The following is a 26350-nucleotide window of genomic DNA, read 5'->3' on the forward strand; positions in this document are numbered from 1 at the left end:
ATCTCTGCAGGGAGATTATGCATACGACTAGGCATAGGTTACCGAGATTCACACTATTTTGAAAACACTGAGATTAAAAAAATCCATGTTATCTGCCACTTCCTTGAGCTTTATTTATATTTGATATGGCCGTCACAGTAATATGAGAACTGTAGCATACATGTATGGAATAAGCCATTCACTGACTAAAGTGTTTGTTGGAAAATGCAAAATAAAAATAGAAAAACAAGAGGAAACCATCTAAAATACGTAATTAAAATATGCAGAAAGTGTCCACATAAACACATATGAAGAGCATGTGTGTGCACAGGGAATACTAGGCGTGAGGACATGTTGCTTCTCTATTAGCCGTGTTTTAATTCCTCTATCAATCTTAGCTCGTTGGATAATAGAGGTGAATTCATATCTTTCTTGTTTGGGAGGTAAGAGGCGAGGTCACCTGACGCAGATCTGCATTCTTTAACAAGAATCGAATCAACAAGTTGACCAAATCAAAATGTCCCATGTTGAGCTTTGTGTTATTCTTTACACCTAACATTGACCCGACACCCTTCTGCTCCGTGCTGGGAAGTAATTAAACACAACCATGAAGTGCCATGAGTCCATATTGTATAAATCAGATTTTAAAAGCAAAAAAAATAGTCAATGAACAGATAGCACATATTTTTAGTTTATAGACTTCTGAGCACTGAAATCTCTTGCAAACTAAAGATGGGAGGAACGAAATGGGACAAGCCCCAAGTTGAGTCAACTATTTCTTTGGGGCGAAAGATGGATTGTTTCAGTCTGGGTTCATTCCCAGTCAACAGCAACAGCAGCCTCTGCTGTCTATGATGGTGATTACATTTATTATGTTGAGTGGTGAAGGGTCCCCCACTCTTGTAATTTGAAGGGGAACGGACCGGGACGGAGAGGAAAGGAGACATGTCTTCAAGTGAGGAGAAAAGACTTTCCTTTTTCTCTGTGACATCCCCTGTTGTGCACACGGCTTATCTGATTAGCGAGACCGAAGACATCTGAACCCACGGCCCCCAAAGCCCGCTGGGGGAGAGGCTGCCAACAGGTAAGGGTCTCGCCTCTCCAGGGGCGACAAGTCAAGCCATGGTAACCGGCAGTCAGTGAGTGACGTGTGAATATGGCCCGCTGACGTCTCCGTCCTCATCATCTTCTCACACCGTGGAAAATACAGTCTGATGGCCAGTGTTGGTTAAATCCTTTCTTTAGCAGCTCCAACTGCGGGGGTTACTGTTGAACCCTTATCCCAGCTCTTCAACCCCCCACCAAACTATTTGTTTTTCTGTGCCCGTGCTCACCTTGACAAGCCTGGCAAAAACACTGGTAGATATGTGGCCTCAATGGATGACATCGGGGGAGAAGAGGAACGTTCAACAGACCAACATCTTCTATCTGCTGAAGATCTGCGGTCAGATGCGCGTTCAGCGGCTTCATTATCAACCTCTTAAAAAATCATCAAATTACATAATATGATCCACACATTGATTCATTTATTTGGATTCATGCTTCCCAGATATATTATTGTCTTTGATGAACATCAGAGTACCTGTAGCTGAAAGTGCAGCCGGTTTCAGGAGCTCATCTTGCCTTTTTGTTATTTGTGTTAAGCTGGAGGACCACAGGAGGCTCATCATAAGCAGATCCAAACAGGATTAGAGAGAAGCAAGGAAACGCAAAATATTGTCTTGATACTTTGAATATTGTGTCAATAAGTATGCCCTATAATACAAATTTCATAGCAAAGCATATCATTAAAATGTTATAAAAATGCTGTAATGATAATATTTACTTTTAATCAATAAGCATAAAATCCTACATTTCCTTGAATTGTGTGTTTTTATACAAATCTCCACTATAGACAACAACAAAAAGTACATGAAAATAGTTATTGCTGCTATTAGATGAATGAGTTAATTAGCTAAAGGCCTGAAGAATATGCTGGTCAGTAATCATGAATATCTTTTACAATATAGAAATTTCACGTTGTAATCATAAGCACAACTTCTACTCTTTGGTAACAATAGCCAGTCCAGTCCACTAGACGGCGCTGTTCTGTAGGAAGCCAGCAGGACCAGACTCAGTAGACCTAAACACAATTGTTCATTATGTCTGGTGCATGTTGCAACATTTCTATAAGTACAAGCAGTTCTGGAAGGTCCCGCTGCTTGACTCCGATTAAAAAAAATAACTGAAGGGAAACCTTCTAGTATCTCATCGTAAAGAGTGGCTTAAAAGAAATATACATTTCTGATCAAGTTTGATTAAATTCGCCTGCTTTAATCTTAGCATTTCCTGACTGATCTTCTCAGAGTCTGAAATCTCAGTTTATTTGTTGGCTCAATGAACAGTTTTTTGGTCCTCTGACCAAATTGCAGTTTCCATGAAAGATACCTTGATGGCTGCACCTACTGTGTAACTTGGAGAGGATCTATTCGCATCATCTATTCTCTATCTACACGAAATCTCTAGGTTCTGTCATTCGTTCACATGGCTTCTTCTCACAGCTACGCCGATGACACCCAACTAATTCTCTCCTTCCCCGACTCGGACACTCAGGTGGCGACACGGATCTCTGCATGTCTGACTGGCATCTCCCGCCTTGACTACTGTAAACTCTCTGCTGGCAGGTCTCTCTTCTACCGCCATTCGACCACTGCAGCTCATCCAGAATCCAGCAGCTCGACTGGTCTTCAACCTTAATACTCTCTCACCACACCACTTCTCCGTTCTCTTCACTGGTTACCAGTGGCTGCCCGCATCCAGTTCAAAACATTGGTGCTCTGTTCATTACATTAAAAAACAATAGCATGTAAATAATTAACATTATTTGTTCATATTGGGGAAAATGTTGGTTATTTTATAAGTATGTTTACATATGACTCTGAAAATCAAGGTTTGGTTTTTCAGACCAAAATTATTAACTTTTGATTTTCAGTATGAGTGTTATTTTCTCATATTGGTAAAATATATAATATATATATATATATAGATACATGTAAGCTGTCGGATTTTCGTCAACGTGTTTTTGAACATAAATATTCCCAATTCTGAACATTTTAAAGGAGGTGGTGACAATGGTAAACATTAGCAGTCAGCAGGGGAGCACTTTGCTATGTTAGTCATAGCATTAATGTCTGTGTTAATCCAATTATAAAAAACTAAAAGTCATCGTGTTTCAGAGAAAAGAACTATCATGTAGAGAACTTTTATTTGTTTGGAAATCATGAATCTTCTGTGACCTCTACAGACATGTAATTCACTTACGTGTCAGCTGTGCATTACATCCAATCATCTCAGCTTCTTAGCATGTTACGCGTTGAACCTTGTGACACAAAGTGGTCACAAAGCTGGTTTGTTTAACAGTTTGTGGGAAATATGCTCAGAAATATTTAATCTCTTGTCTGTAACCACTGGATAATTTCCACTGTAAATTTGGATATGGGACCCTTCATGGTAGAAGCAATGTGCCCCCATGAAGTCATCTCTTAATACAGACCCCCGAAGCAACCTCACAACTATGGGGTCTAGCGTGCAGTTCTGTTTATGGGGAATGATAAAACAACAGATTGTTTGCAGGCAGCCAAGGTCAAAACTGTTTACAATCATTTACACAAAAATAACCATGATGATATAGTGTTTATCAGAGGCTCTGGCCAGGGAAGAAATACAAGTATACTAAATGTTCCCTAAACATAATATTGCACTAGCGTGAACAGAGCCGGACAATACAGAGGTTCAAGAGGAATGTAATCTCAGTGTCTTGCACAGCGGGGGGGATCCAGAGACAAAACCAGCAATTGGTCAATCATCGCAGTTCTGCAACATGCCTGATGTGGTTGCCGTGTTCTGTTCAAATCCTTGTTGAAAAGTCAAATGTTTGTCCAGCAGATTGATTATTTCTGCACCCTTTGTTTCTCATTCTGAAGACACCTTTGTCAGAAGGGCTAAAGGTAGGATATGGAAAGAAACGTGCCACTTTATGATAGAAGTTAAGCAACGGTCCTTTGCCCTACTCCCTTTTCTTTTTGGGTTCTGGGGAGCAGTTCCAGTAGAAGAGAACTTGCAGGGCGATGATGCCGTTACAGGCGGAGGAGATGACGTAGGTGAGGGCCATCAGAGAGTCTCCAGTTTCCTGCAAGAAGGCAAGATGGCTCAAAATGATTCACCTTAACCACAGGCTGTTAATAAGTGTATTTTCAATCTATTACAGGGGGAAATCCACGCGGGCCGTTTACCTGTAGTGAGGTGAAGATGCGAGCGAGAGATCCAGCAAACAGCAGGAAGACCGAGACGGCGGACAGCTGGCCAGTGTGCCCATTACGGAAGTTAGAGGCCGCCTGGATCAGCTGAGATACGCGCACACACGCACAATAAATAAGTCAGTGAAAAATATTATTCATATTTTAAAAAAGAAGAAAAAAAACCTGTCTTAATAGAAAAACACGATGCCGCGGCACTAATGAGTAGACTAAAATGTCCTCCGCCAAATATGATATTCGATTAATTATATACTACTTTGTACCAAAGATGTACCAAACTTGTGTGCATACCCTGCCGACGATGATGGCTGGCATGTTAGAGGCCTGTAATGAGGTAACCACTGACATGGGAGTGACAGGAGACAGCAAGAGGAGCAGCAGGACAAAATACACAGCCAGGAACAGGAGACCTGGGAGAGTGGAGACAAACACTGATGCTGATCAGAGGGCCTCAACTACTCTCTTTAATGCCACAGGTCATCATTTACACCCGTTCATACGGTGACACCTGCCCATCAGTGAGTAACATTCACACCGTTCACACACCGTAGTCACAGCCACAGGAACTATTTGGGGTTAAGTATCTTCCCAAAGGACACATTGACATGGACTAGTGAAGGCGGGGATCAAACTGCCAGTCCTGCTAAATCTGACATTGGGAGCACTATATTGTGGCATCGGATATTAGCTGTGTAAAGAAATAGTGGAATGAATTCTTCCTGAGCAGAGAATGAAGCCACTCCGGGTCTACGCCTTCCCTTTAGGGAACAATAGTGCATGGGAGCGTCCACTTTTAGGTAAACACCATTAGCTCTGTCAACTTTCTAACCGTTAGCAGCTAACCGTCGTCTGAGAGACGCTCGGAGGCAAGTGTGTCGCTGAGTAAGCACACGTTTAAACTAGGGTAGTTTTTCTTCTTTATAACACTCTGGTAGCACAAGAAAAAGAGGCTAAAGACAATGAGGGTGAAATTCTAGTGCAGATCAAAGCACAACTTCAAAGCCAAATCCCTCTTTTTCAAACTAAGAAGCAATAAAGTAGATGTCAAGTGCATTCCTATGATTACATCGTCAATGGAGTTCCATTACTTTTTACTTTTCTTTATTAAATGCACTCGTCTTATCTGATATTGGGATCTATGGTTGTACCAGCAGTTGTTTGTGTACTTATCTATGCTACAACATTGCAAAAAACAAATATGACAGAGCAACTGGTGGCGTCAGTAATGGCTCTAAAAAATAAAGCTCTAATTTGCACCACGAGCGAGAGTTGGGCGTGCATGCAGTCGTACCTCTGCTGGTTCTTCCTCCATAGTGCTGAATGAGGAAGCCAATGGCGACTGTCTGCAGCATGAGGAACAGAGCCTCCCCCCAGGCACTGGTGAAACATTCACACAGTTACACAATTTCCTGCTTCACATATGAAAGAACACTCAAAGCGCTTCATGTATATCTCCACTTCACGGAGTTGATTTTGCCTTTGGTCCCAACCTGAAAGGGAACTTGTTGGCGATACTGTAGGCCATGGTTCCTGTGATGGCCAGCAGCTCCAGCAGCACAGTGTGGAAGCTCAGCCCCTCGGCGCTCTTTGCTCCCGTCAGCTTTAAGATCTGAGGCAGTTTCACTGTGAACAACCAGGAAGGAGATGTGGTGGAAGTAGAGCAGTTATCTAACAACATTCAAGCTTTCACATTATTGCACTAATCAAAGAACCCATAAAGGAACTATAACTAGCCAAGTTGCTTTACATTCTTCCATTTGCTTTAAGTTTAATCAAAGTTACTCAATGGAATAAAAGACAAATCTGAGCTCACAGGCTGATTATTGACATTATTGTTTTTACACATTTTTAAAACGTTTTGGACAAGGGGTGTATTATGACCGTGAGTTTCTCTCAGAGAGAGAGAGAGAAAGGGGGGAAGAGAGAGAGAGAGAAAGAGATTTTGCCTGCCAATAAATCAACTGAACAACTTTGTGCCGATATTATCAAATGCCATTTTGTTGTTATGAGTAGTAACTAAATTGGCAAAGAGTTGTTTTACCCATTACTGATCCCAGGATGATGCCGATCCCCAGGCCTTTGCTGAGTAAAATCTTCAGACATGGTACTGCAACATAAAAAAAAGAATAGCTAAATGTCATACATCCCATCAAAGTTCACACACATTATCGCACTTAATCAGTCACCAAAACAAATGTGGCACAAACATTTTTAGGGACAATTTACAGCATGTCACATGTTGCAGTATTACGGCAGGTATATGAACAAGAAGGTGAAAATTCAAGAAGCAATGTTATGCAATATTATGAAGAGGAAATGTATCCCAATTGAACACATACTTGATGCAACAGCCTGTAGTTTGTAAGGGCAAAAAGCATGTGCTTTAGAACACAGCTAATTAGGCAAACATTAAACATGAGATGCATCTAACTGCATGTTGGCTTTTACGATGTGTTCAATCTTATACTTCGACACATTCATTCTCAGCAGAAATAATGTGCAGAGTTTACGTCACTCAGAGATTGTAACCCCGCAATGTCGAAATGGCCAGAATGCTTCATGGGTTTTTTAAAGGTTCAACACAATATCCAGAAAAGAATATATTCTAATCAATCTCATTGTATACGTTTGCAAAGTTTTACTAATAAATGTAACCCTGTCCAAGCAAAAAAAGTCGTTATTACTTTATTCCATAAGATTTCCATGTTAATTTAATAAAAACTATTTTTCTTCACAAGTGGATTTAACGTATATATGTATATATACACTCACCGGCCACTTTATTAGGTACACCTGTCCAACTGCTCGTTAACACTTAATTTCTAAGCAGCCAATCACATGGCGGCAACTCAGTGCATTTAGGCATGTAGACATTGTCAAGACAATCTCCTGCAGTTCAAACCGAGCCTCAGTATGGGGAAGAAAGGTGATTTGAGTGACTTTGAACGTGGCATGATTGTTGGTGCCAGAAGGGCTGGTCTGAGTATTTCAGAAACTGCTAATCTACTGGGATTTTCACGCACAACCATCTCTAGGGTTTACAGAGAATGGTCCGAAAAAGAAAAAACATCCAGTGAGCGGCAGTTCTGTGGGCGGAAATGCCTTGTTGATGCCAGAGGTCAGAGGAGAATGGCCAGACTGGTTCGAGCTGATAGAAGGGCAACAGTGACTCAAATAACCACCCGTTACAACCAAGGTGGGCATAAGAGCATCTCTGAACGCACAGTACGTCGAACTTTGAGGCAGATGGGCTACAGCAGCAGAAGACCACACCGGGTGCCACTCCTTTCAGCTAAGAACAGGAAACTGAGGCTACAATTTGCACAAGCTCATCGAAATTGGACAATAGAAGATTGGAAAAACGTTGCCTGGTCTGATGAGTCTCGATTTCTGCTGCGACATTCGGATGGTAGGGTCAGAATTTGGCGTCTACAACATGAAAGCATGGATCCATCCTGCCTTGTATCAACGGTTCAGGCTGGTGGTGGTGGTGTCATGGTGTGGGGAATATTTTCTTGGCACTCTTTGGGCCCCTTGGTACCAATTGAGCATCGTTGCAACGCCACAGCCTACCTGAGTATTGTTGCTGACCATGTCCATCCCTTTATGACCACAATGTACCCAACTTCTGATGGCTACTTTCAGCAGGATAATGCGCCATGTCATAAAGCTGGAATCATCTCAGACTGGTTTCTTGAACATGACAATGAGTTCGCTGTACTCAAATGGCCTCCACAATCACCAGATCTCAATCCAATAGAGCATCTTTGGGATGTGGTGGAACGGGAGATTCGCATCATGGATGTGCAGCCGACAAATCTGCGGCAACTGTGTGATGCCATCATGTCAATATGGACCAAACTCCCTGAGGAATGCTTCCAGCACCTTGTTGAATCTATGCCACGAAGAATTGAGGCAGTTCTGAAGGCAAAAGGGGGTCCAACCCGTTACTAGCATGGGGTACCTAATAAAGTGGCCGGTGAGTGTATATACGTCTGTTCCCGGTGCAGACCTCTAAACTGACGTTGATAACGTCAACACAACAGCTGGTTCATGACGTTACACATTGAGCAATACATTTTCCGGGTGTCTTTTCGGTCACTGCGTTCCGGGTTTTTAACTACAAATGAGCCACTTACCGTCCAGGAAGTTGAAGTTGAGAAAGAACTCGTCGTAGCATGATTCGGGCATAAAATATGTCAACAAAAGCCCTTTGAATGGGTCCATAAAGGATGACCCTTCAATCAAAACAGCTTCTTCCGCCATCGCTGAGATAGATGTGACGTAGCGTTCAATGAGTAACACAAAAAGAGCTCCGCCAGATCGTGTCGCAACACCGAGGTTCCACTAGTTGTGCACAAAGATGAGCTCTATATTTAAAACGGTGGAAAATTCAGAAAACAGAAACTGTTTAGTGTAAACCTCAAAACAGCACGCGACAATGGTTACAAATGATTTGATATAACATGAATTAAGATCCAAACAGAGCATCATAAATTAATTGTGTATTCATAGAGAATCAATGTAACTACTTTGTAATCAACAACATTTCGATATGTTTCTTTCAATAACGAACTTTATTTAAAAAAATTAAGTAAATATTACACACATATTATATATATTATATATTATATATATATATTAACTGAAGATTAAACAGTATTTTATCTCATGCATTTGATTTAATGCAGACATTCACAGCATGGTGATCGATCCGATTATTGTACGATCAACTTTTCTGATCTATTCAATTGTGCCAGAGTATCTTGAAGGCTTGTATTGGAGCGAAATGTCCTCTCTCACGGGGGACCTTTGCATTCTGGGAGCAGACTCTGCCATCACGTCTATTGTCGAGCTGCTGACAGGAGACACCATAGATATCTATGGGAGACACCTCCACCTCCCAGTGCAGCGGAAAGCACGGCTGCCTCCTGGTGGTCTGAGGACACGGCCAGCCAGGAAGGGCCAGTGCTGACGTCCATTAAGAAAGACACTAGCGTTCACGCAGTGTTGCTGTGGTGACAGCGCTGGAAGCGGCAAGGGTCCGTGTAGGTCTGTGTACCTTTTGATAGGTTAATTAAGAATAATTAACCTACATACTCCTTTGTCACACTTGAATCCTGAATTGAATGTTTAAGGGGAAGAGGTCAAAGGATGAGAAGATCTAATGTTGGACTGTGTTCCAGTTTTATTGTCAGATTTGTTACTATTTAAAAAATAATAAGCCTTATCACTGATTGCGTCCATGTTAGTTCCACCTCAAAGCCAGATTCAAGGGAAGCTTCTTGATTGCACAGATACATTTTATTTCCATGGAAAACCATTGTAAACGATCCTCCCAGCAAAGCTAACCGGTTGCCTCATCCTCAGTGTTTCCCCCTCAGCTGAAATCCTTCACACTACCTGCTAAGAACAAGATATTGGCTCGAAGAGGAACGTTTGAGGACAGCTGTGCAATGATTCTTCAAAATCCTTGATCTTGTGAGAGGGGGAGCAATATGCTGCTGACTTCTTGGTCAGAACAACAACAGGAGATGCATTAGAAAGTAGCGGAATGCTTGAAGGAGGAATATATCATTGGATATAATACACACATGTTTTTTTAAAGAATTGTCTCTTTTCATTGATTATCAATACTTTTACATTACTCTATAGAAATATCTACAGTATATATCACATACACCGCCAGGTGGCGGTATGCACATTCTTTCTAACAGCGACAACTGGCCATTAAAGTAACAACAGAAGAAGAAGAATGTGTTGTCCGCTTAAATAAGAGAAGAAGAAGAAGAAGAAGGAGAAGAAGAAGAATGTGTTGTCCGCTTAAATAAGAGAAGAAGAAGAAGAAGAATGTGGTCGTAGCGGTCTATGGCCGAAATGATGGGTACAGACAGTAAAGGGGTCAGTGCTGAGTTTAAAACAGTCCCTTTCTCAGAGTCCCAGTTGGACTTTCCCGGTGAGCCGTACTCTGTGTCCGTCCTCAAAGCCGGATACTGTCTCCCTCAGACCGACGGGACGTTTCGAGCTGACGGGACCATCACCCTCATCACAGGACCCAGGACCATCCTGGTGGACACGGGCGGACCGTGGGACCGGAGCTTCCTCCTAACGACGCTGAAGAAAAGGGGTCTGGAACCGAGGGACATCGACGTGGTAGTGGGGACTCACGGACACTCGGACCACATCGGGAATCTGAGTCTTTTCCCCACAGCGGTGATGATGGTGGGGTATGACGTCAGCGAAGGGGACACGTACCGGCCCAACAGGCTGGCAGAGGGGCTCGCGCACTCCATTGACGAGCATGTGGGTATCTCTGACGATTTAAAGGGGAACGTAGTTTAAAGTCGCCGAGTGAGTAAACTAAAATAACATGGGCCTCTCTCTCTAACTAAAACTACAAATCAACATTACATTGAATAAAAATAGAATCCTCATTCTACAACGTATTTAACTACCAATAACGTTACTCGCTTTAATGTGCTCTGAAAATTGTGTACTTTAGAACAACGATAACCGTTGAAAACACTAAGGCCATCTTGGAGAGTGCAACTGGTGCTGGAATAAACATAACACAATTGACACAATGACAATGACTGGAATGTGCTGCAGCTTTCCACTCGGGCTCTTGACAGCGTCTCCTCCCTCCCACAGGTGTCCGTCGTTCCCAGTCCAGGTCACACAGGACAAGACGTCAGCGTCCAAGTGACGGGAACCTCAGTGGGCACGGTGCTTGTTGCTGGGGACTTGTTTGAGTGCTGCACAGACGAGGACAGCTGGCGGCAGCTGAGCATGGACACTGCAGTGCAGCAGGTCAGCCGGCAGCAGGCGCTGCGCATCGCTGATGTCATCATTCCAGGACATGGACTCCCTTTCCGAGTGCTCAAGAACTGATGAACCCTTTCTATCGACTGATCATGTTTCAAATAATAAAATGTAATATTATAATATTGTAACACCCGAGACCTTCCTTTGAACAGCTGATCAGCGGGTTGGGTCTCAGGACCACAGCGCTATCTCTCACCCTACACCATCAATGGTGACTCACAACTTGAGCGGAGACAAGTTGCAGGCAAAGGCATGTTTATTAATGGGCCGCTCAACTTAAAGAGCTATTTTGCCTCCATGACGTTGTAACAGAGTGGAAAGAAAACTTCTGAACTAGCTACTTAATTTTCCTGAATTTAACAGTTTTTGGTAATGCCACATTGAAAAATAATATTTTAGGAAGAAAAATAAAATATTGTCCTAATATAAGTAATTGACTAGGGGAGTTCCCTGATCAAATCTATTGGCTAAAATCAGTTCCCTGTTTTGTCAATTTTTCCCCCTAAGACCCAAAAATAATGGCGATAGTCAATATCAATGCATTTGAATAGCAGGACTAGTGAAGAGATTGTATACATTTAATTTAAAAATCCATTCAAGACTTGTTTATGTGTCCTTGAAACCATCTGATATGGCTCATTAAATCAATGGACCCTCTCTGTTCCATTGTTGTACTGGTATTTTATGCCGCTCAATTTTAAGAGGGGGATCTCCCCAGATAGTGTGCTGTTTCTCCTCTAACATCATGACACATGCCCTTATCGTATCGTAAGACTCTGATGCTGTAATTAATGTGTGGGTGGGTGTCAGAACACCGTCAGAGTGGTAGTACCAGGTACAGACAAGAAGGATTTTATGACGTCACCATAAATGACCTGTGTCCTGCTAGTGTGAGTCCATAAAATGCCCGAGAGGGTAACAGATCCCAGAACTTCTAAAACTTTATTTGCAAGAAAGTTCAACAATCCTTCAGAGGGCAGGCAGCCTACATGAGAAAGGACCGCTCTGTTGACTAGTTGTGTAGTTATCAGATACAAAGGGGGGGGGGGGGGGGGGGGTAGTTGCTAGTTGATGCACAGAATAATCCTGTATGGTTCCTCTTTCACTATCAAAGAGAGCTGCAACATCCTGCTATGTGAACTGAGATCTGGTATAGTTAAAGCATGTAAAGTAACAAATAACATCAGTACTATTTTAGTGATATTCATGAGAGTATAGCAATGTACATTTTTCCTGCCAGGTCTCAGAGACACCATATAGTTGCTGCTTCTCCAATTGAGCCCCATAAATACTACAGAACTTTTCGAGGCCTTATATGTTCTATTATTCAAATCGTAACGTGGAGGGCAATTCCATGGCTGTAATGTTTATGGAGTAAAATTCAAAATATAGATCTAATTTATAAGTAGAAACATTAATCACCATTAGACCTTCAGAAAGTTAATCAGTGAGCTCGTCAACGTTAGAGTCTAAACTCCAGGGGCAATTAATTATTAACTCACTCAGCACAAAAAAAGTTTGTACATTACCTTGGAAATATGACAAAAATACTCTTTTTGATGGCCTCTAGTGTCAAATGAGAATGTTCACTTCTCATTGATTCCCGTTCCATGACCTTTGACCTCTTCAGCAGGGACAGTAGAAAACTCAACATTTACTACAAAAGACGACTCAATACAGTGCCATTGTTTCCCCAATCTCCTTTCTTTAGGGCGGGTCTACCTGATTGACATGTTGCTGCCACAGGGTTTTCCGGTCTGGGAATTGTCAAATTGTTTTAGTCTTACACCTTTTGACCCTCTCCTCAGGTCGCCTAAAGACAGTCAGCTATTGAGCCTACAACAGACTGTTTCAGGGCTGGTTTGTAGCCCAGCCTTTTGCCACTGAAGCAGTGGTTCACTCACTACCAGCCGGAAAAAGGGAAGCGACGAGTCAGTAGTCAGTACAGTAGAGTCAATACAAAAGCGTTTACCACAGCAGCCGTGACATGTCCTTACAGTCGTAAATTAGCACAACAAATACTAGGCTAATGGATCCAGCCATTTGCGACATTAGGTGTGGAAAGACGGACAAATGACAGATACACACAAGTATCACATGATCCCCGGCAGACTTCCCAGGGGCGGAGATAAATATGGAATATATATATATATATATAGTTCTCAGGACCTCTCACTGCGTGTGCACTATGCTTATCATTAATAATCCAACGTCACTGGGTTTCAAGGTCAGCGTAACTGCTGAGCCGTGCTGAGGATGAGGCATGTTCCAGCGGAAAGAGACTCATCGATCAAACTCCATGGAGTCTGTGTGCGTGTTAAAGTCCATCTGCAGACTCCCTACACTTACACATTTGAATACGGAGCTATAATGATAAGGTAATCAAATCAGAAACACACATACACAGACACACGCAGACTTGCACCGCTGCAAACTGGAAGCCATTCACCCGCGTTGTGATGACAGATACTCCTCGTTCACGTTGAGCAGAACTGATTGACCTGCCGTGTGTCAGAGAACACAGTGTCTCAGAGGCTCTGAACCCGGAGGACAGGAAGTGGCTCAGCTGGATCCGTAACTGCGAGGACACCATGTAATCTGCAGCCTGTGTGTAATAAAGGAAACATCAACGTGACACCCGGGGGCTTTTGTTGAACCGGTGCCTCCCTTGTTCCCTTGTCATCTTTCCATTGTCTCCATCTGACGGCATAAAGTATCAACACAGACAGAAAGGTTTTTGTTGTCATTTGCACTAGTTGCATTCATAAAATAAATAATAGTACGTATAAGAAATGTGGATAGTCCAGACAAATCAGTCAAAACATATTTTGGCTTCTTGCTACTCACACAATTTTAACCCCTAGGATTGTTCTTTCTTATTTTTTTAGTTCCAAATATTCAATGTACTTTCTGCACAGATTGTAGGCATAGCTACCACTCACCGTACAGCTGATCAATCAGCTGAACGGTGAGTTTTTGTAGTCACAGAGAAAAGAGAAAGAAAAAAAATGATGGTTTAACTCTTTTTCCATGTAAACTTTTAATTGTTCCAGCTTCAGATATTTTTTTTAATTTTATAATGTAGCTGATTTTAAGGCATAAGTAACTTTGGGTATTGCTTCTCAATATTTTCTTGGTATAATAAAAAATAAAAAATGTATATAGATATAATTAAATAATTTATGGTGCTACATTTGGAATTCGGACCATAAGATTGAGGGGCTGCCTCCCTGCGGCTCCTAACATGACAACGGCTGATCTGATGGCCAGCGGCGTTAACAGTTTAAATATGCTTACAGCGCTTAGAGGTTTAACGCGAGGGGGGACCAGTGGGTGGACGCCTGAGGGCAGAACAGATCCCTGGTACTAGCCAGAGGGGCACACTCACATTCCCCTTACATGCACCAAAAACCAGCAAACACAGAGGGAGTTATAGAGCTTTCAGTAGTTCGAAACAAACTCCACCTCAACCAATCAATTACAATGTTTTCATATGGTTAAATGTATATTTTTACTGAAGTAAAACATTTAAGTATCCAAACATTTAGGTTTAGACAGATGATTATTATTAACAACACATGCACGCGCGTACGCTCGCAAGCACACATGCACGCGCACACACACTTTGTTATGTGTGTTTGTGTGTTCAGACAAAGTGACAGTGAAATTGACAAAGGGCCCATTGGTGATTCAGGCTTCATCACAAACAATGTTACCCCAAACTCCCAAGAAATTGTGCCTATATACTTTATGTAATAATATTGTTTATTCTCTTTTTTCCATTATTGGCTTCATAAAGTTTATGATTTACAGAGCACAGGCTTTTATGGGTCTTATGGAAACATGCACACAAACACGCCCATGGTCATAAAGATGATGATACTCAGGCTTATCACCTATTGCTCCACCTTCATACCCTCCTTCCTCCAAACCCTCATATATATATTCAAACATTTCCTGTCTGTGACATCTTATGCATGAAGCTGACTGATGTGTAATCACTTTTTTGCGAAGAAAAGGACAATATCTTGTTTGGAGGAGAAACTAGGATTTGTAGACATTTTCTTACCATTTTGAACGACGTCCATCCGCAGCCATCATGTGCACAGGATCCTGTTCGAAGTTTGTCGCCATCCCGCTCTGCGTCCTGGCCCCCCTGTCGATCATTTGCAACATCGTGCTCTTCTTCCCTGGCCTTGAGACAAAGTATGCGGCCAACAACAGCGAAGAAATGCCGCTTCTCACCGAGGAGGTGAAATATATGGGGGGCCTGATAGGAGGAGGAATCATGGTGAGTAGGCCAACGTTAGATTCAGGGGGATTGATGGCCACGTGACCATGATGATTTGTGAAAAGCTGTTCTTCTTAAACAGCTTACAAATAAAAGTGAAAATGGTGATATCTTAAAACTAACCTATAATCAAAATCTACAGTGAATGTTCTCCCAGATTAAGTTTGGAGTTTTAAATAAGTGGTTTACGGGTATTTTAGTGAATTAAACAAAGACGTCTGGGTGAAAGTCCTGCGTGAGTTTCACACTACATTTGGATAAGAAATGTGTTGGCGTTATGTCACTAACAGACATGACTTTGGATATAATTGACACTCCCAGCTTCCTTGTATGGAACCGCCTTTTTTAGGAGAGCACGGTGCATTGTGGGAAGTAGCACTAGACCCTTTGTGCAATGTCTTCCGTGGCTTTTGGGAAGCTTCATCAAACATGGAAAAATAAATCTCACATGATGTCACAGGGATTTAGTCAAGGACATTTCCGCTTCGAAGGGGGAAACGATAACTGAAAGGCGTCTTGCTTTCACTCATTTTGATTTTATTGAGATGTGCTTCTAGATTGAACTTCTTTAAAGCCAGGCCAGCTTGCTCCAGTCCAGTGTACACCAAGTCAAGGTCTTCTCTCATGATGTATCTGTTTCTCTCTACGCCTTTCCTCAGGTCCTTATTCCTGCCATCCACATTCACCTGACCAGTGCTAAGAACTGCTGTGCCAACCGCTGTGGGGTAGGTACCGTTTGTGGCTGCTGTCCAACCAAGATGTATATGACCCATTGTCTATTTACGTTACGTCTCATATTATCACCATCACATTGATATTTGTAGATGAAGTGTGACTAACTTCTTTAAAACATTGACTTCAATTCTTTCATGCACAACGTTGCACAAAGCACATGGGAGTCGGACTCATAGTTGGTCTTTTACGACCCCTAGTGGTCGTAAAAAAAAGTGCATGCTGTGGACACAAGGGGCGGTTACAGTGTCACTGACTCTACTGTGTGTGCCTCCAAACAGATGTTCCTGTCCATTGGTTTTGCAGCAGTTGGTGTGTTGGGGGCCGTGTACAGTCTGAGTGTTGCTGCCCTGGGCCTTTCTAACGGGCCAACATGCCTGTGGGGCAACGGAGAAAACCCATTACAGTGGGGAGCGCCCTTCGCTGGCGGGTACAGCAAGCCTCCGTGGACTGAAATATACATTTCATGAGATAATTACATGTGACGTGTTCCTCATTTACATTTCATTTGAATACTTTGCAGTAATGGTAGCTACCTGGCCAACAAGGAAATGTGGGATTGGTGTATAGAGCCAAAAAATGTGGTTGAATTCAACGTGGGTCTGTTCTCCACCCTGCTGGTGGCGGCATGCTTGGAGCTCATCCTCTGTCTCATCCAGATGGTTAACGGACTGTTTGGATGTATCTGTGGCACCTGCGGCAAGGAGGTGAGACCACAATACCAACCGAATGTTGAAACAGCCGAGACGTGGATAGCTCTGTAAACATTCCTAAAGGAATCCATATCCAGATGGATAAAGCAACTGTAACACGAATCACATCCACAGCATTGTGGGCTACATTAAATGCAGGGTTGCTAATCTTCAAAGACAGCTTTGACATTCTTTAGACATTTTCATTCTGTACTGACAGCAATCTATAGATCAAAGGCTCTGACCGAAAAACTAAAAAAGACAAATATCCGTGCATTGCAGTGGCCTTTGATCTGTCTGTGTTGCTGCGTATTTGGAGCCAGTGATAAAAGAGCAACACTAGGAATGAATTTTCAGTTGGATAGTTGGTGTATTGATGTACATAACCACACACATGTCTCTGCCTTCTCTCAACAGTAAGCTCAACTACAACACACCATGACTTCTTGAAGAACAACTGACAAGAAAAACATCATCGCCATCACCATGTTCATCATCATCGTCAAAATCTGCGACGGGGCGATGACATCAGGGTTGAGGGTGTTCACCCACGGTGCCGTGACGCTGTTCTTCTGTCCAAATCGTATACGTTGTTTTCATTCTTCAAGAGGAATGAATGGGATGATCCATGAATTATTACTCCCTCGACTATTTAGTTGTTTTGATCTGTAGATGGTAAAAAAAACTAGATGAAAGCTGTATTTTTAACTCAGTAGGTTTGAAATTATTTTGTAATAAAACTCATAAGATGCACATAAGATAAAAGAGGAGATAGCATGATGCTTTGGAAGAGGCCGGACCTGAATGAACTGTGTCTACTTGTATTGGTGATGTCCAAAATACAATTAATCACCATATCAGAAATACTCAAGATTTGTCATCTGTACTCTAAACTGTTTATGAGGTTTCTTAGGTACAATAGATGCCTGAAACGAATTCCACTATTGTGAGAATTATACATTTACAGTACATTTTTGAGATACTTGACAGTGCATTTATTACTTTACAGATTTCAAGAAAAAATAAATGGCCACTTTTAAACACAATGTAGCATAGTTACAGATGTAAGTACACAACTTTAAAAGTCAAAGATTCCACTAGCTACACATTAGATAATTTAACTGTAAAACATTTAAAATTTCATTGGGTTCTGTCATCGTTTTATCAGACATCAGTTGATTGGACGTTGATTTACTACTCAACTTTTAATACAACCTTTAATAAACCCAACTATTAATAGCATGTAAATCAAACAAGCAATAACTTTAACTGTACACTTTCCATTTCCGAAAAAAAAAAAAAAAGACATATATTTTTAGATTTTCATATATGTACATTTTTACTTTTTGCATAACTGAATTAAATGTTGGATTGGCAGGCTAACTATTTCTTACATATATAAATATTTTCCTTTTATATTCGACATACGTCTTTTAAAATGCTCCGTATTTTGAGTCATTATTGAGTTATTTGTAATCGCTCCTAAAACAGTAAAATGTCAATATACTTTTTCATTCAACAATGACTTCGAAGCTTTTCGGTGGATAAAAAATATTGACCCCGACGTGATTTGAACACGCAACCTTCTGATCTGGAGTCAGACGCGCTACCGTTGCGCCACGAGGTCCGCGGTGATATATGGAGAAACAACCTTTATAAGCAAAAGATCTGTGTCTATAAAATGTGCCTTATTTCTGCTTATTTGTCACATGCCGTTTCGCAAATATACATGTACGCAGTGGATGCATTTAACATTACAATAACCTTGAATTCTTTACAATCGATAATAATGTTGTGATGTGTTAGGCGCTAGAGGGCGCTCTCTGACAAGACTTAATTGAAACATCAAATTAGGGCAGTATCTCAGTATTATTTATATCATAGCCCATATAACTGTCGGGAGGCTCCCTCTTATCTCCAAATTAGTCAATGTGCTAATCTTTCAAATCAGCCTATAGGCTGTAAATCTAACAACAAGGCAGTAGTACACCTGTCTCTTTGAGTTCCTTTTCTGACCAATGTGACCAACCTCTGCTACAACAAAGTAGGAATCCAAGTGATCTTTAATCCCTAATAATATTTTTAAAAATGGATATGAGATCGGATTTAAGAAAGAGATAACAATCACAAAAAAACTGTTGAAAAAAATAAAATGTTACAATAAAAAATAGAGTTTCCTGAGCAGGTTGATAGAAAGAGGCAGACAAGCAAAGGGATAGAGAGAGAGAACGAGACGAGTAAAGATAAGTCAACTTCCTGTGCTTAACAGTAACAGAGGGACAGTGTTAGCCTTCAGGCACCCTATTTCATACAGTTTATGGGTGACACACACTTTCCTCCCTCTCCTTGGATACTCACCTCTTCTGATCACCTGACAGGTAAAATCACATCTTTGGCTACTTTCTACGTGTGTTGTATACTGTTCTATTTACTGCATTCAAGTTCTTATCTTTTTAGAAACAAACAAAAGTGCTGATGAAAAATGACTCAAATGGATACACTGTGCTTTTTTGTTTTGCGTTGGAATCACAATAGTGAAAACTTGTAAAAGCAGAGGAACAATTAGCCACAAGTTTATATCGTATTGTGGAAGCAAAACAGATAATTTGGTTATAAGATACAGATTACTTCAAAGCAAGTAACACAAGTGAGTTCTGCTTTTCACCAGGAACTGCAGCTACACACAGAAAAAAAGGTGCCAACTGAACCAAAAATGGTTCTTCGGAGTGATGCCACAGGGGATTTGAACCTTTCAGACAAAGGTTCTTCAAAGAACCATTTCCTTAAACAGTTCTTTAAAGAACCCACAAAGGTTCCTCAAAGAACCTTCGAATAATGGTTCTTCATAGCAACATTTCTGGTTCTTTGTAGCACCATTTGTGGTTCTTTGAAGAACCTTAAGAAGAAAACCCAATAGAGCGCCAACACATTACCTTAAATGTAATTGAGCTGATGCTTTTATCCAAAGCGACTTACAATAAGTGCATTTCAACCATAAGGATACAAACTCAGAAGAACAAGAAACAAGAAAGCAATTTCATTTCAGCCGGTTTACAACTTGTCAAAGATAAAAGCCAAATATAGCACACCATTTACATTAATTACATACATCCAGGCACCCATGTTATAACCTTTTTTTTCTATAATCAGAGGTAATTCTTACAGGTAATCTTACAGAAAGTGTGACACAAAGTCTCCTTGGACTTTTTTTACTTCAGTGCAGCTTGTTTGCAGCTCACCATGCTTTTTCGCACGTTGCAAAACAAATATGCCTGAAGTGGGCGTAAAAGCGTTAATACATGAGGGCCTGAATGTATTCACCCGCTGCCTTGGCTTTTTAATGGTTGTGTCCATGGTTAAAGACCCACCCAGATTTAAAGAATTAGGGTTCTCCTTGATTTCATTTTTTTTTTATCACCCAAGGTGGTTCAAACTTTTTTGTTTTTCCTAAATAAATTATGACATGTCTTCTGAGTGTGCAGTTAGTGAAAGTGTAGGCTCTGGTAGCCTTTTACCAGTGTCAATTGGTCAACCAATACAATTATTTTCTTACCACGCCTCTCCCTCTTTCTCCTGTATTTCAGGTCACAATGTCAACCAACATCTCCAACCCCAACCTCACGAACAGCACAGGACACATCAACATCCTCCTTGTGTCTATCTACTCCTTCATTTCTTTTTTCGGTTTGATTTTTAATCTCATAGCGCTCTTCATCTTCTACCACAACAAATTCAGATCACAAACCGTTGTCTACATGACTAACCTGGCCACAGCAGATGTACTGCTTATTCTTACGTTGCCTATGAGGATCTACTACTATCTGGGATTTGACAACCTTCCACAGTGGCTGTGTGAGGTCCTTGGTTTGGTCCTGAAAGCCAACATGTACGGGAGCATCTTTCTCCTCACGTCCATTTGCTTGGACCGTTGCATGGCCGTCACCTTTCCAATGTCATCCCGTGTGCAGGAGTGGAGGAAGAAAGCGCCGTTGGTTTGTCTCGGAATATGGCTGCTCACCTTTGGTGCTAGCGTGCCCATCTACCTTTCCAAGCGGTCACAAGTTAAGAACAAGGACTGTTTTGATGGCCTGCCGGTCTATGCTACAAACCTCGTGGTGGTGTTACCCACTCTGATTGTGGGTTTTGGAATCCCGCTCATTATTATGCTGATCTGCTCATGGGGTCTGGCCCGCGCTGTCCGAAGAAGTACCGCGACCCAGACCGGCCAGGTTGACGAAAAAAAGATCAAGCGGATGATCATCACCAGCCTCTTCATTTTCATTCTCAGCTTCCTCCCTTACCATGTCATCTTGGTTCTCTTCTCTCTCGTAGATGTAGATAGCATACCACAGCCAATGAAGGCCGCATACAGCTACAGCCTGATGGTCGCATGTTTCAACACGGTACTGGATCCTGTTGCATACTATTTCACCACGGACACCTTCAGGAAGAGCGTCGACATGGGCGCTGTTTGGAGGATGTTTCCTTTGAGCAGTCAAAGTCCTGGCACAGAGAGGAGAATCCATAACAGCTAATGGACTGCTGAAGAACCACTCAACAGATTCACCACTGAAGAACTCTGTAACCAATAGGATAGCTAGCTCACCTTTTTTGATTGTCTATAAATGTACGTGTTTGTCCCCTTGTTCGGGATTCGTTGGTGGAACCGGTAGACAGTGAACTACGCTGTGGTCAAAGCACTCGCTGTGGCCTGTGGATCGGAGAAGCCGCGAATCCTCGATCGAGGTGATATCTTTTTACCGCAACGCTTATTTTTTATTAAATTCTTTTGATTTGACTTTCCGATCCAAGACATCTTTTGTTCGTCCGGAGTTTCTTCATTTCATACTTGCCAACCTTGAGACCTCAGAATTAGGGAGATATTCAAAAGGACCCGGGGGAGGGTGCTAGCGCTAATTGCCGCGCTTGACTTCAAGGTGTAACCTTTATTATTGTTCGGTCTGAAACGGCGTGCCCAGTGACGGATGGTGTAGCAATATTGTCGTTCGGGTGGAAATCGGGATAAATTCGGGAGAAAGGTCGGGAGAAAGGTCGGTCCGGGAGATTTTCGGGAGGGGCGTTTAAATTCGGGAGTCTCCCGGAGGCCCTGGCTGAGGTAAATCCACTACGGACACTTGCACCCACTCACTCCACACCTCATAACACACGGGCAGGGACAAAGACCTCTTCAGAAGCCCCGCTCCAGGCCGTGCAGGTCCCGTGTAGCTTGGAGAAGATGTACAGTGGTGGTACAGTCTAAAATTCTCTTCGGTATTCCGCAGCCTTAGATAAGATCAAATTTATTGGGAGATCAAATACGTTCCGGGTGGTATTGGCTGTGGTGACAGGTGCAGCGCGACCGGGATCATGAGTTTCATACACGTCTCAGGAGTTCCACTGGGAGATCTCGCGAGAAGTGTTTGTCCGCCTTACTGGAAGTTAAAGGGGAAACACCGCCCCTCCCAGTAAAACAAAAAAATGGGATCTAAACAAGAATAATGTTTAATGTGCAAACCACACGGTCACATTATGGGCATGTTAAGAAGCCAGCGAGATGTCAACTGTCACAGACATTTCATGTCATCTTCATCTTTTATTTATCTATTCTTTTTTAAATGTATTATTCAATTTTATGTATTTTTTAAAGGTGTATAGGCCAACGTCTTTTTTTAAATTGTCTTCCTTGTGGGAGTGATTACCAAGCAAGTGTCCGGACATCGTTAGCCTTGCATAGCACAATGACTGGAAGTGGATGGAAACAGCGTTGAACAGCCTTTCCGATGCACACTACTTAACACAAATATTACTTGACCTGGATGTGTCCATTTGTGTTGTGGTTTGCAAGCTGAGACAGTTTTACGTGACACACAAGGAATCCAGTGCCTCACACATAATACCCTCCCCCCAGGATTATTGTAGCGACTTCACCGCATTTGTTAGTGTCCATAAGCTCCTTATCAACACATACAGTCATTGCTGAGAAGAGCAGAGGGGACCAGGAACAGCCCACCAATGTAACACCACAGGTTAACTTCTGCTTCTTCTTCTCTCTGCAAGACTTATAAGCAACTGTTTGTAATGGAGAAGCTGGCTTTGTGTTAACCCTCTATGGTATGATGTTGCCTTTAGGCAACATACCCAAAAATTAGCTGAAAAAGGATTTTCCTGGCCTTTTTCAGTCTGGAATTTTTTTTAATTTCAATTTAATATGGAAGGAAAGCTTAAGTTCTAATAGTTTAATGTACTTTGTTTTCTAATTAAATAATGTAAACTTGTTAAAATGCAAATGTTGCCTTGAGGCAACACCGTACCATTATGGATTCACCATGACACCATGACATTGTGTTATATGTGGATGGCATGCCAGATATTGGGGCAAGTGGCAACATCATTCTGTGACTTGCGAGCATCATTCCAGGCAACCAATCCTACAAGCTGTTCTTTGATAACTGGTACATCAGTGTGGATCTCCAGACCGTTCTCCAAAAGAGAAAGATCCACTGTGTTGGAACAGTGCAGCAAAATCGACTGAGAATAAAGCCATGAAGAAGAAGGTCAGGGGAGCCTTTGAAGAGAAAGCCTCAGACTCTTCGACGCATTCATTCCAGTTACAGTTGTTCCATAATGCTACAATGTTGCCTGCAAAATTCTTTTGAAAAGAGTTATTTTTTAACAATTTCACATTCTAAGTGTCATGTATTTTAACCTGTTGAGGTTATTGAATATTTTCCATGTGTTTTATATACATTTTGTTCAAATAAAAAAAAAAAACTTTTTTTGTCATTATTTTAAGTGTTGCCTTTTTGGAGTATTCTATAATGAAAAAAAACACTGCAAAAATGTCATCTGGAGCATTAAGCTGTCATCATAATGCGTATATAGAATAACGACTTCACCGCATTTGTTAGTGTCCATAAGCTCCTTATCAACACATACAGTCATTGCTGAGAAGAGCAGCCGGGGACCAGGAACAGCCCACCACTGTAACACCACAGGTTAACTTCCGCTTCTGCTTCTCTCTGCAAGACTTATAAGCAACTGTTTCTAATGGAGAAGCTGGCTTTGTGTTAACATCTGTGGTTTCCGGTAAGTATTGAATGCCGGTGAGAACCTAGAATAGAAAAGTTCCTCGCAGCAGTTCATGTACTAGTGAAGGAAGTTGGTTTGCTTGTGAAGAGCGCCCCTGTGCATCTGCGGGGCGAACTGGCCCCCTGCATCAAATGATATTCTAACTTTTTATCCAAGAATTATATATATTATATATAAATATTTGCAAACATAATACTTAATACACAATACTGACACCTCGAGTGGGATAGCCTGCAACCTCAGCCCCATGGCTGCACCTTCGAGTGGAAGAGGTTTAGAAGAGGGAGTGTGCTCCTCAAACTTGCTTCAGTTCCGACATAAACTCTGATTAAAGGTGAACGTTGACATGACAAATAATGAAATCAGCTTTAGAGCAATACATATTACAAGTGTGCATTGGTCTGTACATATATATCTTTTAAATGCTATTTCCATCAGTTATTCTGGTGGCAGAATAGCCCCTATAAATAAAGACATATTTCTTTCTAATGCTGCATTCACATCTTCAACTGTGTGTTTGGCGGCGTGAGTAGATTACAAAAGTCAATGCACAGACGCCAATGGATGCAAATAACGCAAACACACAAACACAAACAATTTTCCTAATTTGAGTCACGTGGCCGTCTATGTTCTGACGTTAGGGGAACTTCCACAACATGTGCAAAGCAGAGTAGAGACCCCTCTCCTGAAGCATAATAACCACAAGTGACTAACCCACATCTGGCGTGAACACAACATTGTAAAATGCTGTGTAATAGCCTGAATACGGCTAAAAAGGCGCACAAGCGATCACTCCACAGGCTTTTACCAAATTCAGAAAGTCAGTGGCCACCCCCCTTGGGAATGGTGACCACACCCCCTGGAATGTTGTTTGGATTTGAAGGCCTCTCAGCCAATATCAGTTGTGGTGTTATCAAGTATTACATGAATGCATTTTGGTAGATTACATTACATTGAATACAATCATAACTGTTGGCATTATTCTATTCGATTACAAAAACCCTTTTGAGAATAAAACGAGGAAGAAGTCTGTCAGAGAAGTCTCAAAATCTTCTCCCAGGATTGAACATTTGATCACAGATGTCATGTGTACAGTATAAATTGAGACAATTCTATAAAACCCTATCAGGGGATGTTCTTTATGGACGAGTGTGGTGGTTATGACTAATAAACAGATGCAACAGCATCCACCTAGGAATACATGCTGGCCATAATGGAGCCCGTTACCACAGAAATAAACAAATGTTTGCAATTACAAATTCATAAGTCCAATATCTTGAGAAGGGTTTGTCAATGTCACAGTTCTGATCGTTCTTTCTTGAACTCTCAGTAGTGGTTCGCCTGCATTTGTGAGTGAGGGTGTTTTCTCCTCCATTTGTGAGTGTGTCTTATGCTAAATGGTTGCTGCTGTTGTTGTCCATTGGGTAGTGTCAGTGGAGGGGCTTGGAGACTTGGGAGAACCTGCACTGGAACTTGATGGGCCTGATGTGACCCGTGGGTAAGCTTGTGCTGGGCTGGCGTTGTCCCCCATTAGTGTGAGGTGGTCTGGGAACTGGACTGTCCCTGAGGGGGCCGCTGGGACCCTTTCTGGAACGGTGCTCGTCTGGCTCTGCTTCTATGGAACCCATGTTGATCGATTTGATCTGCTAATGCTAGCATGCCCACCGATGTCTTCCATCATGTCAACACTCTCACGTCCCTTAGCCAGCCTTTTTTTGCACACGGCTCTGTTGTCTGTTCTGAATGTGAGAGATAGCCACGCCCCCTGATTTGCATATAAGAACATGAAATGAAATACAGTGCCATTATGAAATACAGTGCCATTATGAAATAAAGTGGCATTATGAAATAAAGTGCCATTATGAAATAATGTGGCATTATGAAATAAAGTGCCATTATGAAATAAAAGTACCATGAAATGATTAAACATATTTAATATTTATGTATTTATTGCCTCATTTATTTATTTCACAATATATTTCCAATGCATATTTCATTTATTTATCTATTTATTCAAATTTGAATAAAACGGCATTCCAAATGCTTCTTTCTCGTCCTGCACTGTGTGTTGTCAGGCAGACTCTGGACTGAGGATGTCTTTCCTCTCTGCATGATGGCAGGTGTCCAGTCGCTGCTCACGGTTTCCTTTTGCGCCGCTCGGGTTGTTGACAGGAGGCCTCTCCTCTTCTGTGTCTGCGTCTTCCAGATCCTGGTTGTGTGACTGTTAAAGACAGTTTGTTGTGGGTTTTTCATTGTTGTTATAAAGTTATAACCATGACTCAATCTCAACACACATAAGATAACAAGCTCCGACCACACTGTGATGACATGTAAAAATAAAATCTCTCTAAAGAGTGACTTTAGTTGTTATGGCGTAACACCAGTATGAAGTGCTTTTAGCCTTATTTCTAACTAATAATGTATTTTTGCCATCGTGCAAAATTGTT

The 26350-nt window shown here is 41.7% G+C and overlaps 4 protein-coding genes and 1 non-coding gene across 5 annotated transcripts; 3 read left to right on the forward strand and 2 right to left on the reverse strand.

The window, feature by feature from the left end:
- Positions 1–3204: 3204 nt before the first annotated feature.
- Positions 3205–8572, reverse strand: mpdu1b (mannose-P-dolichol utilization defect 1b). The gene is made up of 7 exons (XM_037480692.2): positions 8414–8572; positions 6316–6381; positions 5765–5897; positions 5566–5651; positions 4566–4684; positions 4251–4361; positions 3205–4147 (listed from the first exon to the last, which is right to left on the reverse strand). The coding sequence occupies exons 1-7, from the start codon at positions 8538–8540 to the stop codon at positions 4025–4027; spliced, it is 765 nt and encodes a 254-aa protein (XP_037336589.2). The 5' UTR covers positions 8541–8572; the 3' UTR covers positions 3205–4024.
- Positions 8573–10061: 1489 nt separating this feature from the next.
- Positions 10062–11753, forward strand: mblac1 (metallo-beta-lactamase domain containing 1). The gene is made up of 2 exons (XM_037480923.2): positions 10062–10577; positions 10926–11753. The coding sequence occupies exons 1-2, from the start codon at positions 10143–10145 to the stop codon at positions 11163–11165; spliced, it is 675 nt and encodes a 224-aa protein (XP_037336820.2). The 5' UTR covers positions 10062–10142; the 3' UTR covers positions 11166–11753.
- Positions 11754–15117: 3364 nt separating this feature from the next.
- tm4sf21b (transmembrane 4 L six family member 21b) lies at positions 15118–17678 on the forward strand. Its single transcript, XM_037480817.2, has 5 exons — positions 15118–15390; positions 16050–16115; positions 16404–16552; positions 16646–16829; positions 17232–17678. The coding sequence occupies exons 1-5, from the start codon at positions 15199–15201 to the stop codon at positions 17232–17234; spliced, it is 594 nt and encodes a 197-aa protein (XP_037336714.2). The 5' UTR covers positions 15118–15198; the 3' UTR covers positions 17235–17678.
- A 691-nt stretch (positions 17679–18369) lies between these two features.
- trnaw-cca (transfer RNA tryptophan (anticodon CCA)) lies at positions 18370–18441 on the reverse strand. Its single transcript has one exon. It is a non-coding gene; the product is annotated as a tRNA-Trp (tRNA).
- Positions 18442–18541: 100 nt separating this feature from the next.
- LOC119223488 (lysophosphatidic acid receptor 6) lies at positions 18542–23448 on the forward strand. Its single transcript, XM_037480816.2, has 2 exons — positions 18542–19192; positions 20399–23448. The coding sequence occupies exon 2, from the start codon at positions 20405–20407 to the stop codon at positions 21347–21349; it is 945 nt and encodes a 314-aa protein (XP_037336713.1). The 5' UTR covers positions 18542–19192; positions 20399–20404; the 3' UTR covers positions 21350–23448.
- The last annotated feature ends 2902 nt before the right edge of the window (positions 23449–26350 follow it).

Source organism: Pungitius pungitius, chromosome 1, assembly GCF_949316345.1.
Source record: "Pungitius pungitius chromosome 1, fPunPun2.1, whole genome shotgun sequence".
Taxonomy (NCBI): domain Eukaryota; kingdom Metazoa; phylum Chordata; class Actinopteri; order Perciformes; family Gasterosteidae; genus Pungitius; species Pungitius pungitius.